Source organism: Lepisma saccharinum, chromosome 2 (genome assembly GCF_977018435.1).
Source record: "Lepisma saccharinum chromosome 2, izLepSacc3.1, whole genome shotgun sequence".
In the NCBI taxonomy this organism is placed as follows: domain Eukaryota; kingdom Metazoa; phylum Arthropoda; class Insecta; order Zygentoma; family Lepismatidae; genus Lepisma; species Lepisma saccharinum.
In genome coordinates this window covers 85,076,209-85,092,414 of record NC_139230.1, presented here as the reverse complement: position 1 = coordinate 85,092,414, position 16,206 = coordinate 85,076,209, and the positions used below count along the sequence as shown (strand labels likewise).

At 36.6% G+C, this 16,206-nt stretch overlaps 1 protein-coding gene across 1 annotated transcript in view; it reads left to right on the top strand.

Annotated features, from left to right (window-relative positions):
* The window catches only part of wls (Wnt ligand secretion mediator), a 126,075-nt gene that overhangs the window by 75,988 nt on the left and 33,881 nt on the right, over nucleotides 1-16,206 (top strand). The window contains exon 7 of the mRNA XM_083117468.1: nucleotides 11,030-11,157. Within this exon, the coding sequence (XP_082973594.1) occupies nucleotides 11,030-11,157 (128 nt within the window). The remainder of the gene's footprint in view (nucleotides 1-11,029; nucleotides 11,158-16,206) is intronic.

The window sequence follows — 16,206 nt, the reverse complement described above, 5'->3', positions numbered from 1 at the left end:
TCACACCTTTCAAAAACATGAAAAATTAACACTACAATATGTTTTTTTCAAATTTCGTTTTTTCGTCAAAAACGAAATATGCATGCCTCTAGTAGTGGCATGCCCATGAATTTGTAAAGAAGGCATAGGAACATAGAAGACTGCTATGGCTTCTACTTTTTGTAAACAGTCCATCTCGCATCTTACTTTCACCTGACATTCTGTTATAAAAGTAACAATTCTGGGAAAAACAAGGCTACAATTTCCACCAGTATCTGTTTCTGTAGGAACTAATGTAGTTTTACAGGGTTCCAATGTGAACTTGAAATGTGTTTTCCCTGAGATTTCCAGAATCTTCCATTTCTTTCCAGATTACTCAATACACAGTGCAATACTATTTTAAATTTATTGTACAATAGCCTACATTTCCCCTTGCAATCATACCACCCTCAACTTCTGTTTATTATTAATATTATTAGATCTGATTTGATATGTTTTTTGTTATTTATAATTGCTTTTCTGCCACTGTTGGCTAATCACAATGAGAAGGACAAGTGATAATGGTGATATTGATGAAGGGACACTCACAAGCAACATGCACGCTGAGGCCAGGATTTGAATCTGGGACCTCTGGTTATTATTATTAGAGATGGGACATATTAATTGTTACTCTGAAGGTATCGGCATATCAGTGTATCAGTAATAAAGACTAGTGTTAATTTTACCAAGAAGTAATCTGTAATTTAGTGTAATATTCTGCCATTATGTTATGAACAGTCATTATATTACCATAAGCTGAAAAAGCATGCTCACAGTCAACATAACTAACAGGAAACCCTAACACTTGCACAACTAGTGACACAAAGCTTTCGTGATCTTCTTTAAGTGCTAGCAGCATATTAATTAAATTCAAAGATGCACGTGCCTCTTTCATATCACTCTTTACCATATCCTGAAAAGCTTTGTACCCTCTCGAAAAATATAATTGTGAACATGCTTTTATTGGGTTGGTGCGAATGAAATGTCTGGCCCAGGTGCATGATTGCCAAAGGCCAAAAAAATCAAAACTACAGTACCTGGTTAATCAAAATAGTCGCCGTCTGCAGCCACACACTTTTGTCATCGCTCAGCCAACAATTGGATTCCATGGCGAAAGAAGTCCGGGGTCTGCGACGCAAAGATCACAACGGCATGTTGCACCGCCTGATCATCAGCGAAGGTCTTCCCTGTCAGGAAGTGATCGAAATGCTGGAAGAGTCAGTGGAAGAGAGGTCAGGAGAATATGCTGAATGAGAAAGGGTTTCATATTGTAACTCATGGAGAGCCTGCACCATCCTTTGCGCGACATGTGGATGAGCGTTGTCGTTCAACACGAGGACAGCATGTCTGTGGATCATTGCTGGATGCTTCTTGAGAGGTTTGCAGTGCATTCCATGGAGTTCAGCACTGGAACGATCTGCATTGATGGTTTCACCTCGCTTGAGAAATACATGATGGATCACACCCACCATAGACCACCAAATCAGCAACAATGCCTTCCGTGGGTGGAAAGGTGGTTTCGGAAACTGCCCTGGACGCTGATCACGATGGCAAACCAGAGGTGAATGGTTCGTTCATTTACCATTCCTGGCCAAAATGCACTGTTATTGTTTTTGGCGGCTTGCTGAGCAGAATGTCCCAGTTTGAATTTGTAAAGACAATTGTGTGTTCTCCATGGTGCACTTTCAGACAGCCCTGTTCAGCAACACACTGCCTCCTGACTGTCTGGGTGCTCCAGCCTATTTGCTGGATGTATACAGAGTTTATGACGTTAGACCTGTGACCTCAGTCAATTCCTGTGTTGTGTTGTTGAGGTGAGTTTCCCACCAGATGTCAAAGCGGACTTTTCATTCGCACGAACCCAATAGAATAGGCACATTCTTGCAAATGTCATGCAAGTCCTCATTGACAATATTTCTTGCAACGTTTCACATACTGAATAAAATATTAACATTTTCTAAAAAATTCTTTCCTGGATCTTCGCGGAGCAAGTCATTTAATTTTGTACAAGCCTTGTTGCCTAACATCTTAAATTGCCCTTTTAGAGCTGCTGCTTTCAGCGTAGAATTTTTCTTTAGAACCTTTGATGTTCTTTCTCCTAACACACCATCAGCCACAAACTGGGCTGTATTTTTTAACTTGCCATCCTCACTCACAAGTCTGTGACACATTGGCTTCTTGAATGTTTCAAATTCTGTAATGGTTGCAGCAAACTGCTGAAAATGTTCTTCCAAAAAATGGCTTGGCATTCTATGGAATTTCAGTGTGAGTTAAGATTCCTGAAATGATCAATTGCACTAGAACTTTCACCATAAAGTGAGCAAAAGTATTGAACCAAATCTGTAAGATATACTTCAATATATTTAACAGCATGATACCAGGAATTTCATCTTGTTAAAACTGGGGATGGAAACATATTGGGAGATTTTTTACCATTAGGATACTTCTCCCTTAAGAAAGTAACATAATTATGTTTTCTTTTGATAGTATTTTTAAAAGCTAGCATACATTTGGAAATACACTCATTCAGTTCAGGTAATGCTGAAGCCCACTGTGACTGTACAAGGTTCAGTTTATGGTCCCAACATTGAACGTGAATAAATTCCTGAGAGAGCAACACCTTCAGGGAGTCTACACACTTCGTCATATAACGTGCACTGTCACTAACAATGCACACACTGTCCTTGTAAGCTATTTCATATTTGTGGAAGCAATCCATTAATGTTCATGCACATTCTGTTGCTGTTGCACTATTTAACACTTTCACACCAGAACAAATAGTTCAGGTTCTCAACACAAAAGTTTTGAACAAAATTATGAACACACATTGTCCTTTTTGGTCTGTTGTTTCATCACAGTATACAGCAACCTTTTCCCTCTTAATTTTGCTTTTATCATCAGCATCCTCCTCAGGTACATATAGCTGCCTGAGAGTTGTACGTTTTGGTAAATCACCAGCACCTGAAAAAAAAATAATTAAAAAATAGAAATGACTGCTTCAACATGAAGTATTTTACTAAGCTGAAATGGAATATTCTCAACAGCACCCTTCAAAATAAAGAAAGAAAATATATAGGTTTTCAAGTATACACACACTATTTACCTTACATACCATTAGGTTAGGTTAGATCAGGCAGGTCTAGTTTGCTAAGTCATGGTAATTCATGTGTGCATAATTTACATTACTATGCCAACAAAGCCTGATATACCTAACCTAACCTAATTGCACTTGAGGTAAAGTCTTTGCTTATATGTTCCACACACCACCAGGTAACACAGAAAGAAAGGATCAAAAAAATCATGACGTAAACGCTTGAAAAACAATGTTTTGTCCCAATATCAGACATGTATAGTTTCCTCACTATTCATTTTTGCACCTCGAAAACTATGTCGCCACTCTCCCCATACCACCTCGCAAAAAAGAAAAGAAAAAAAAGTGCAAAGGTGAGTTCATCTTCGTCGGAAAACCCAAGAAAAGAAAAAAGGATTTAAAAAATGAAAATTGTTTTACCTACTTTCAACATGTTCATCCAACCATTGTTTGTGATTGATAGCACGAAGTCCTTCTTATCCGATTTAGCTGCTTTTGATGGACCTGGTCTATCCACACATTCTGTCAGAGTTGCCTTCCTCTTGTTACCAATTTTGACTTCTGAAGCATTTTTCTCTTTGTGTGCATTGCTACTAGTGCATTGTTTTACGCATGTATCTCGCCGTGACCAGTCAATTCGTTGATTGCAGTATTGGCACATCAGTATTTTTTTTAAACTTGTCTGAGACATAGAATCCTTCTTCCTTGAACTCTCGAGCATGTTCAAATACTGAAATAACTTTGGGCATTGTAATTCGCCAAAGAAACTATGAACGAGCGCACAAGAAGCACGGACACAAAAATCCTTGAAACTCGTATTTTTGTTTGTCGCGTAATGGAGAGACAGACTACACACGACCTTCTGTAGGCCTTTGATTGGAACTTCCTGGACCTCAAACTTTGGCTGAAAAAAAAAATACTACTATAACATTTGCGTTTTAGCTACAAGAACATAACATTAACAGCAGAAAACTAATTTCAGTATTTTATGCATGACAGCAACATATTTACGCATTCCGTTGGCGCGATATAGCCTGAGTTGCAGGAATGGAAAAATGAACGAACTGAGAAGAAAGAGGCTAAATACTTAATCACCAACACCGTTTGAACTGTGCGGCGTCGCACTTTGGATGATGTAAAACTACTTTACGCAGTCTTTGTCACCTGTAATGAAATGTTGAACTTTCACGAGCAAAATAACATTCCAATGTTTTATTATGAAAGAAGATAATGTTGTTGTTTTTTTGTTTGTTTTGATAACTGAATTTTGATGTTATTTTGTGAACTTCGACACTTTTAATTTAATTTCACATCTTGATTTGTATTTCGCAGAACTTTGTGAATAAATTGGAGCCGAAAATGGTCATAACTCACATCCACGCGACTCAAAACATAATTATGCACACTTAAAGTAATTTCGCGTTTAATGCATTTGCAAAATTTCAGTGTCCTTACCTATCATACAATTCGTATGTCATGGTTTTGTAAAGTAAATGCGTATCATTTAAGACTAAACTCATTGAATCACTTTGTAACACACACTCATTGAGGAGGTGAAAGAACCAGTTGATTTTTGGTTATCTTTAAAAATGTCATATCCGTTCACTTTCTGATACTAACTAACTAACTCTCTAGCCTTCTTAAACCCGAAGGTTCATGGCTGCAGCAACAAAGGCCTTCCATCTGTCCCTATCTTGAGCAAGATCTATATACTCTTTTCCATCCCTACCGATTTCCTTTAAATCCATCTCAACGTTGTCCCTCCATCTTCGTCTTGGCCTTCCTACAGGTCTCTTGCCATCAGGTTTCCCAACAAGAATCCTGTAAACTTTTCTTTCCTCATCCATTCGTGCCACATGGCCTGCCAACCTAAGTCTTCTTGATTTAATGATTCTAATAATATCTGGACATGAATACAAATTATGTAACCTTCTCCACTCACCTGTCTCCTCATCCCTTTTAGGTCCAAATATTTTCCTAAGGATTTTATTTTCAAATACTCTCAATTTATGTTCCTCTTTCAATGTAAGGGACCAAGTTTCGCACCCATATACGTAATACTACAGGCAAAATTACTGTTTTGTATATATTAACTTTTAGTTTCTTAGATATTAAACGATAAGACAAAAGTTTATGAAGAGAGAAGTAACATGCATTTCCTGAATTAAGCCTGTTTTTTTTATTTTCTCTTTAATATCATTTTCATTTGTTAATATTACTCCTAAGTATTTGAATTTGGAAACTGGTTCAAACGAGTTATCAATAATTAAATTTTGGTTATTACCTAACACTTGGTTTCGGCCTGTAAGCATATATTTAGTTTTCTCTTTGTTAACTTCCAAACCTATCTCTTTAGCAGTTTTGAAAAATATTTTAGCTATATTCTTAATTGTATTTATATCATCCCCTAATAAGTCTTCATCATCTGCATATGCTAACAACTGAGTCATACCATTTAATTTTAGTCCTTCGTTAGTTTCTTTTACCTTCCTAACAGCATATTCTAAGGCAAAATTAAAGAGCAATGGAGATAATGCATCTCCTTGTTTTAACCCATCATGAATTGTAAATTTGTCAGACACGTTAATACCCACACAAATTTTACTTTCTGTTTCACTGGTGCATACTTTTATCATACTAACAAGCTTCTTAGGTATTCCAAACTCTACTAATATATTATATAATTTATCTCTTTTGACCGAATAATATGCTTTTTTTAAATCAATGGACTAAGGATAAGATCACTTTCTGATACTAACAACAAAACTAATTCAAGAATAAAATGGCATGCCTGTGTGAATATAATTAAGGACTAAGGTTGCAGATATTTGTGGGGTCTTCATCTCTTCCTCTCCTATCTTCTTCCCCACCTCTTTGTTAATTGCATCCATTGTAATTATGAATAGCAGTGGGAAGAGAGCACTTCCCTGTTTTAGTCCATTACTTATACTGAACCACTCTGTTCTTCCCACTGGTGTCTTCACATAGCTCTGGTTGGCCTTGTATGTGCTCTGCACTCTACACTCTATCTCTTCTTCAACTCCTTTCTCCCGTAGAGCCTTCCAAATCTTTGTTCTGTCCATGCTATCATATGCCTGGTTTATATCTAGGAATGCCATAATCAAATCATTTCCATACTCATACATACAAATCTATGGCAAGGAAAAATCTTTGTCAAGACAAAACTCGGAAGTATGTGTTAACAGACATAAATAGACACCGAACCATGTAAGAGATGCCTGTGTACCATAATTCTGAGTTAAACAATCTGAACTTTGTGCCAAATATTTTCACGCTTTTGAGAAATGAAGTTTACAGTTGGACACAATAATAATTAATCTGTAATGCAAAATAAACACATATATAAAGCCTATATCTTCAAAGCAGTTTATGTAAATCAAATTACTGAAGTTCTAACTATTGGTGTCTATTGTAAATGTTATTATCAACAGACAGGGGCATATTCTAGTCCTTCAGATGCACTTCATTGGGACTGTTTGAGCAATTAGATGATTTTCCCTGAGATTCCCAAGAGTTTTATTTTTGATAATTCCCTAAAATTTCCAGGTTCTGCAGGTTTTCCAGGTGTGTGGAAACCATGTATTAGAGAAGTTATGTGGAAAAACAAATCCAAAGTGACTCCAATGAGTAATTAGAGGTACCAAAAGAATAGTTTTCATATTTTGTCTAATAAATGTTGACAAATCCTACTACCCCTCACCCCCAAAGAAAGAAAAAAATATATCTGTTCTGCAAGAGATTCGAATCTGCAATTTTCAGACAACTGAGCCAGCTTCTTATCACTTTTCCTCCTTTCTTATTGAATTAGCAGATTTGAAGTTTTGTCTTAATAGTCACAAGTGTGTGAAAGTTTATTATTAACCTACCTGCTCTTTCCGTCTATTTTACTTTACAAGCTGGAATAGACTGTAATATATGGAACTCGGACTTAGACTTCTGTGTTAACTTATTCTCACCTGTCGACTCTAATGTGTCATATCTCATCTGTTGTGTAAATTCGAAGTGTCATTGTTACAAGATCCAAACAATTTTTCATTCCTAAGCATTAGCTCCTGCAGTGACCACAGCCACCGTGCACTTACATTCTGGATGTATAGTACTTAAATGAATGTTTTTACTGATAAGGATATACAACTAGTTACAAAAGTAACTTGTTCTCCAGTATGTCATAAAATGACATGTATTTCATAAATAATCCGAATAAAGCAATAAATTTGATAGTTACATTTTTTTTTCACGAAAAGGAAAAATGAATTGCACTTTTATATTCATATGCCAAGCTGCTGAAAATCTCAAACTGATATTCCTCTATTGATATAGCAGAAATAAATTGGTCCCACATCAAATAAAATTTGGTCTGATATACGAAGCTCCCCCTACATTTTACATACTATTTTGACAACTTTGCAGAAAAATCTATTGTTTCTCACTTACAGGTGCCTAGGGAAGAGACGGAAATTACTTTCAATCATATCAATGGAGTAGAATACACAAATTTAACATATTTTTTATTGGTGTGGCTTTAGTTCATATGTTATCTGCTTAATGTTAACATAATTAAGAATTATTAACCGGCACACCTGGTATTGTAGAGCAACAATTAGTCTGCTTCTGCTGGTCCCCAGTCATGTAGGCATCAAGGAGAATGAAGGACTACCGCCAAGTCTGCTGATGCAGATGGCGACATTCTTGTCCATCTTCTGCCAGCTAGGGACCTGCAGAATGTTTATCATTGTTCTCTTCTTGACATGTGGCAGGTAGAGTGGGATGAGGTAACAGGGAACAAGCTTCATGCTATCAGGCCCATCACTGATGTTTGCCATTCCTTATCCCATCCCTCCTGTGGAGAAGAAGTCATCTTAACTCTGCTTCGAATCAGACACAACCATCTCACACATTGTCATTTGCTGTGCCATACCTGTAACGTTGTTTTAAGTGTTTAGTTTTCTCAGACAGCCCCAACGATTTATCCATCCATGTTGGGAGATGATGACAGACCAAACGTTTTTATCTTTTTGAGAAGATCGGGCCTTTTACACTGTTTCTGATGAAGTTTTTAGACTAACCTTGCTTTTTTAAATTTCATGTTTGTCCTGTGGAAGTCCCTTTACAACATGTTTTTTTAACCTTTCTCAAAGGTCTCTTTACACCCTTTTTAACTTTTTAAAAATTTTAGATAAGGGGATTTCCCCATATCCTTAGAAGGTGCAAAATGGCCACACAAGCTGAAGCACCCAAAGATTTTAAATCAGTCAGTCAGTAAATCAATCAGCTAGTCCATCTCATCTCTAATAATAATAATAATAATAATAATAATAAGGTGGTGGTGTTATGGCTATGAGGGGAAATTGATGCTATTGCAAAATAAAACAATATTGCACTGTGTATTGACTACTCTGGAAGAATATCGAAGATTCTGGAAAACTCAGGGAAAATACATTTCAGATTCACGTGTGAACCCTGCTACAGGATTTACACAGGGGGATTTGAACCCTCCAAATTTTTGGGACAAATGGCACAAGAGAAACTGTCAATGGAGTTATTTTCTTTGCCAGATGTAGTAGGTGTAGGTAACTTTGAAGTGAAATCATGGTGGGCAGAGGTTGGAGCACAAGCATCAGAGGTAGATGGGACAGGGCAAGAGGTGTTCCAGAGGTGCCAACCGAAAACTTTGGCTGCCCGTAACAAGATCCTGCAACAATTGTTCCTCCAACTCAGATGAAAAAAAATGGTTTCCTTTCTGGCTTCTGCAATACCACATCCTGTGGTTTGTCTGGTTTGATTCAACTAAATGAAATAAAGTTTTTCTGGATACATTTGCGTCCTTTAGGAACACCATTTTTTTAAAATTAATTCTTTAATTGCATCCATTATATTTTGTTTATTCCATACCTGTAATTTCTTACTCATCTGTAAAAAGATAACGAAAATAATGGTAAGGAATACCCTCTATGGTATTCCATATTATGAACCTGGCCATGTTTGTTTTCATATCCACAAAAGTTGGACTTAAGCTAATGACTGAGTCATTCAAACTTCACAATGCCTACACTACAAACTAGGGATGGCCAGATCCGGATCCTGGCGGGGTCAGATGATTCCCACGTCAATTTGTCCTCATCTTGACATTTGAGGTGGGTTTTGCCCCCTAAAACAGTTTTTTTAACCAAAACAAAAAAAAACACGTATTTCCTCCTTTGGGCCCCTCTATACACCTACGAAGTTTCATGAAAATCGGAGGGGGACACAGGGGTCAGATCCTTACTTCAATTTGTCCTCATCTTGACATTTGAGGGGATTTTGCCCCCTAAAACAGTTTTTAGCTGAAACAAAAAAACACGTATTTCTTCCTTTGGGCCCCTCTATACACCTGCCACATTTCATGGAAATTTGAGGGGAACTCAGGGGTCACATCCCCACTTCAATTTGTCCTCATCTTGACATTTGAGGGGAGGTTGCCCCCCTAAAACAGTTTTTTAGCCGAAACAAAAAAACACACATTTCTTCCTTTGGGCCTGTTTATACACACACCTGCCAAGTATCATGGAAATCGGAGGGGGACACAGGGGTCAGATCCTCACTTCAATTTGTCCTCATCTTGACATTTGAGGGGTTTTTGCCCCCTAAAACCGTTTTTTAGCTGAAACAAAAAAACACTTATTTCTTCCATTGGGCCCCACTATACACCTGCCAAGTTTCATGGAAATTGGAGGGGGACACTTAGATATCCTCCCTTGTTAGTCTTACACTTTGCAATTATATAACACTGCATATATTATAATGTTTTATTTTAATTTGTAAAACTGTAACTGTAGAAAAATTGTATAATTTTTGTATAACATTTCTATCTTGTAATGTGTTAAAGGTTTCATCCTGGAATGAAATGTCTCACATTTATTTGTGTTTCCATTTCCAATACATTCGAATGAATACATATTCGTTTCAATGGCATTTACAAAATCACATCTGACATTTTATGTTAAACAAGTAAGATTATTTTTGTGCACGAGTGTGTTAGCCGATGGGTAGCAAAGTATTTTAGGAACAACACTTGAAAAAAATTATTGTAGGACTAACTAATGAAAAATTTCTTTGTAATCGAAGATCATAATACCTTTTAAGGTGTGGTAATATTATAATGGGATGGGATTCACATACGAAACTCTCGGATCCGGATCCGGCCGGAACTTTCGGATATGGATCCAGATCCGAAACTTTTGGACCTGGATCCAGATCTGTAACTTTTGGATCTGGCCGGATCCGTTTGGCCATCCCTACTACAAACACACACCTTTATATCAAAATAACCATCATTACTTGTATATTACATTAGAAAAAAGAACTACATCAAAAACAACTCACCTCCGATAATACATCAATTGCAAATTCCACACATGTTTCATAACAGGCTGAATATCTATGCACTACCGTACAGCTTGTTTATTGTTTCCTGTCCCCCAAACCCAGGTTATAGTGCCATACAGGAGAGATATCGTACTCTTCCATATTTAGGTACTTTCCTCTACTGTAGAGCAACCACAGGGAAAAGAACCTTCCCCTCTTTCGGTTCAACTCTGGCCAAAAGGTAGCATGCTCCACTCTGCCCCTCCCTTCCACATGGGAGTTTAATGCTCAAGAGTGTATTGTGCAGGCTTTTGCCTGTGGTTCCACTATACTAGGTGAGCCCCACAGAGACACTTTTACTAAGCATCCATGACAGAAATGAAAAGAATCCACTGGAAGTCAACCCTACATGGATGTGAAATGCTTCTTTGACTTCAATTTGTGGTGTTTATGTTTGTATTTGTATTTAAATTCCAGTTTTGTTAATGAAATAATTTTATTTGTGGGCAGATTGTAATGTTGATGTCAAAGTTAATTTTTAATTTTCTTTTTCAGTGCCTCTCGAGTATTTGACACTGGCTTTTGACATGCCCTATATGTTACTTCTGGGAGATATTCGACAAGGCATATTCTATGCTGCATTATTATCCTTTTGGCTTGTCTTTGCTGGAGAACATTTAATGGTAAGTAAATGTACATGATATTGTGATATATGCATGAATTTTCTAAGAGAATATTATTTGATAATCAGGTGCATAGAGACAAAGATATCAGTCAAGGTTAAGATGGGTAGATGAAGATACACAGACACTTCAGCGTAGAAATTGGAGAATGATAACCGGTAATCAAGACCCATGGTGACATCATAGGGTTAGTTGGCCAAGATTCAATAATGGATTGTAGTGCCATGATGTACAGTGGAATCTTGATTTTATTTTTTCTAACCATTGTATGGTGTCACGAGATATTTTTGTATGCTTCACTATCCTAAATTGCAAGAATTGTGACTGTAATAGCTATCTGAATGTTGGTGACAATGACTTTTTATTGGCTTGAGACATTATCCATTGTCTAGTGCTTATACTACAGGGTGTCCCACGAACAGCGCAACTGGGAATTAAGAGTGGCGTTACTTTGTAACCGAAACCTGTACATACAAAAGTCATACACCAAATGTTAGCCCTGTCCAAGTAGATATTTTTAAACATAGAAACAACAAAGGGGGTGCAGTGTTGTTCATGCAGTGTTGCCAAATGTAAGTGAAAGTGTAAATTTATTTTTCCACAAAGCATGGAAAATTGCATGTCAAACATTTGTATGGAAATTTGGATGTCAATTTCCACCTTGGGTAGGTGGACTATTTCGCCATCTATAGTTCAGAGAAGAAAACCGATCGTTTTCGCGTATAGCCAATCCTGAAATGCCTTGTAAAGGCGTACCGGTCCAAATGGGTGTTTTAAAAAAAATATGAGGTACAGTGGCAACACTGTTGATGTTTGAAGGCAACAAAAGGTGTGTTTAGTGATGGTCTATGACATGGAAATACTGGAAACAGGAAAAAAAGAAAATGAAAATTATGGTGAAAAAAGTGTTACTTACCTACTCCTGGCAACCATGCAATGCGATAAGAGCGCCCACCGAACGAGAACAAAAGAATCAGTTAGTTGTGTACTCAGAACTGTTTGAGCCGTGCATTTCGCATTGTTCGTAGGGGAAGATTAGAATTGTTCTGTGAAATGAAGTACTCTTTGGAAGAGAGGAGGTTCATTGTGGACCATTATTTTTGTTCAAAATCGTACGCTAGTGTAAAAACTGTGTTTCGCAAGAAATATCTGAATAACAGTGTTCCAGAAAATTCGACGATATATCGACTTGTTTCCAGATTTCGTGAAACAGGATCAGTTAATGACAAACCCTACCACAGACAACCACCAGTTTTGACACAAGGTGTGCTGCAAGATGTGGAGCAGAGAATATCACAATCTCCCAGGAAATCTGTTCGTAAACTTGCTGCACAGTCAGGTGTATCAAAAACAACAACTCACCGAGCGTTAAAACAATTGCACCTACGTGCATACAAGGTACAGGCTGTGCAAGAACTGATGGAAGCAGACAAAGGTGCACGTGTAAGATACTGCCAGTGGTTTAGAAATTTTATTAGAGACAATGGTGTGAATATTTTGGATAAGGTTTTTTTCACGGATGAAGCATGGTTCCACTTAAATAGATATGTCAACAGTCAAAATTCTCGACACTGTAACAATCCCCATTTGTTACATGAACAATCACTTCATCCACAAAAGATCGGTGTGTGGTGCGCGATTTCGCGGAGAAAAATAATCGGTCCATTCTTTTTCAACACAACAGTTGACGGAATAGTTTATCGTGACCTTATCACAAAGTTTATTTCTCTGTTGGAACGTGATGAACGTGATTGTTGGTTTCAACAAGACTTCGCAACATGTCCCACATCTAATGAAACTTTAGACATGTTGGCAGACTTTTTTGGCGATCACATTATAAGCAAAAACTTATGGCCCAGTCACTCCCCGGATCTGACGTCTCCAGATTTTTTTCTGTGGGGTTATTTGAAACAAACAGTTTACATTAATAACCCAAGAACACTTGATGATCTAAAAATAAACATTTGCACAGCCATTAACAATATAAACCAATCAACCTTGCATAAAGTTGCTTCCATGATAAAACGTGTTGATGAATGCCTCAGGGAAAATGGTTGTCATTTTCAACATCTTTTGTAAAGCTACACTGCCTGTTACGTGCATTGCATGGTTGCCAGGAGTAGGTAAGTAACACTTTTTTCACCATAATTTTCATTTTCTTTTTTTCCTGTTTCCAGTATTTCCATGTCATAGACCATCACTAAACACACCTTTTGTTGCCTTCAAACATCAACAGTGTTGCCACTGTACCTCATATTTTTTTTAAAACACTCATTTGGACCAGTACGCCTTTACAAGGCATTTCAGGATTGGCTATACGCGAAAACGATCGGTTTTCTTCTCTGAACTATAGATGGCGAAATAGTCCACCTACCCAAGGTGGAAATTGACATCCAAATTTCCATACAAATGTTTGACATGCAATTTTCCATGCTTTGTGGAAAAATAAATTTACACTTTCACTTACATTTGGCAACACTGCATGAACAACACTGCACCCCGTTTGTTGTTTCTATGTTTCAAAATATCTACTTGGACAGGGCTAACATTTGGTGTATGACTTATGTATGTACAGGTTTTGGTTACAAAGTAACGCCACTCTTAATTCCCAGTTCCGCCATTCATGGGACACCCTGTACTTATACCTATTGTAACACTAAGTTTCAAGAGAGAGAGCACCTCTTGTCTCATTTTAAGGTAAACAATTTCTTTTGGGGAATTGAATCTATGACAGATCTGTGATTTTACTATAAATTTGATATGCTAAACAACCATTTCACGGTGTTTCCCTGGAAATCTATACTACTTTTTGGTCCATTGAAGTTAGTATTTCTACTTTCTGAAAAGGGACCATCTTTGCTTGAATTCTACACTGGATGAACCATACCTATGTAGACTGATTCTTTGAGCTACATACTTCTCAAAATGCAGTGTTGCAATTGTCATAAGTAGCAGAAGCACTAAACAATTGATGATGTCCAATTAACATTGCATGGTGTGATTGTAGTTGATTTGAAAATAATTATGTTGCATACCCATGTAATATATGCAGTCCTCCTCATTATAATATTGTATTGTTTGGTTAGCTTTTATTCCGGTTATTGTGCGAGATCTTAACACTGAAATTGATAAGATATTCTTGACTGAAGGCTCCTCGAATATAATAAGATTCATTGTTTATATAATGAGGTTTTGTGGTATTTTATTCTCATATTAATTTGACATGTAGTAATTTTTTTCATATTTGCTTTTGAATTTATAGATTTCCATTGTTGGAAAGAATTATTTTTTTTGTATATCGATCTAATTGGGAAATTTGTTTTTCTTTTCATGATATTGCGGAATGATATAGATACAGGTAAGGCTGTTTATTTTTCAAAACTAGCCTGGAATATATCATTAAAATATGTGTTACACTTCTATCTCATTCACTTTTCTCTGATGTATTTCGTAAAATTTGTAAAATAGTTGGTGTGCATGAACAAGTATTGTGTTTTGTAGATTGTAAGAAAATGATAATCTGTAAAGCATGCTTCTCTGTATAATTTAAAATTTTCATATTATGTATTATAATTGAACAATTTATGACTTAACATTTTGTTCAATTATGATATGTGAATGTGTGTGCACTCACAAGTCTGTTATAATAAGTGCCCCATTAGATTTTCGTTAATATTTTGACAAAAAATTGTGCAGTTGGGAAGTTTGCACCATTAACACGTTAACTGGCACATGAGTTGTATTAACTCTCACCAGTTTTATGCCCTGGAGCCTCGTAAAGTGTATTTTACTCGTGTCTCTCTTTACTACCTTGGAAGCCTCATGGTGCACAGACAACTCACAGTACCATGCTATAACACTATAACACACATGTTACGTGAAGAGTGACCCCCGTGGACAAACTTTTGCAGATGGTTCATGAAAATCTTATTTAGTGATGTTGTTAATGTTATAATTAATACAAACAATTTAAAAAGTGTGATTAAAATAAATAGATGTACATTCATTAACTTCTTTCATATTTATTTTTGCCTCTTAAGTTTTACTTAAAGAAGTAAACAAACAACATTTTCACTCATGCACTGTTTTCAAGTTTTTCCGATTGTGCGTTTCGCCTTGAATTATTGCTGGCCACGCTACTTGAACGATATAGATACAATAGTATATGGCAGAGTCATTTTATAAATAACAAAAGATTCAATGCTCCGGAAAAAAAATGCTGCGAGCCAAATATAACACATGGGGTACAGCATAATAATTTATTCTAACACTGCATGAGTTGCATATGATGCATGCACATAAAATAAAATAATAAAAAATAACAATTTATCATCTAATCATCAAGAAACATATTGCTTTTAATGTTTTTATTATATTCTCATAATAAAACATCATGGCCCCATTGTTTTATTGTGGCAGTCAATGTGTTAGAGCATTACAATAACTTGTAAAAATGTTTGGAGATAATAGCAATGTTAGAGGTGGAAATGACAGGAACAACTCCACAGACAGCAATTCTACTCCATACTGCACCACAAGTGGCTGAGAAAAACTTTTAACCTTTATCCACCAGACTTCTCGGGTGCCTGTATTTATATTTACACTGGAGCCATTTCAAGCGCGGGCTTTTCAAACTTACCACAAAGTACAAAACATATCGTTAACTCGAGGACTAATTGACATAAACAGATGAAATTGGATTTGTTTTCTTTCAAACGAGAGCAATTTTAGTGGAGGTAAAATTTGTGTAAAACATTGTGCCTCCCAATAATTAGTGTTAAATGAAGAAGAAGAAAATTGAATTTTAAAAACAATGGCCCCTGTGCCCCCTTCAATAGACCAAAGTGAATGAAAAAAATGTGTCCTGTAGCAGTGGTACATTTCTACTACTGTGCAAAGTTTTGTTGACATCAGACTAATACTTTTTGAGTAAAAATAAAAACATTATATAAAGTGGCAGTGTTGCCAGCTTCATGACAATGTCTGGAATTTTGCTTTTAGCATCAGCCCTATGGATGCTGGATGGACCAAACTTCGTGGCACACACAA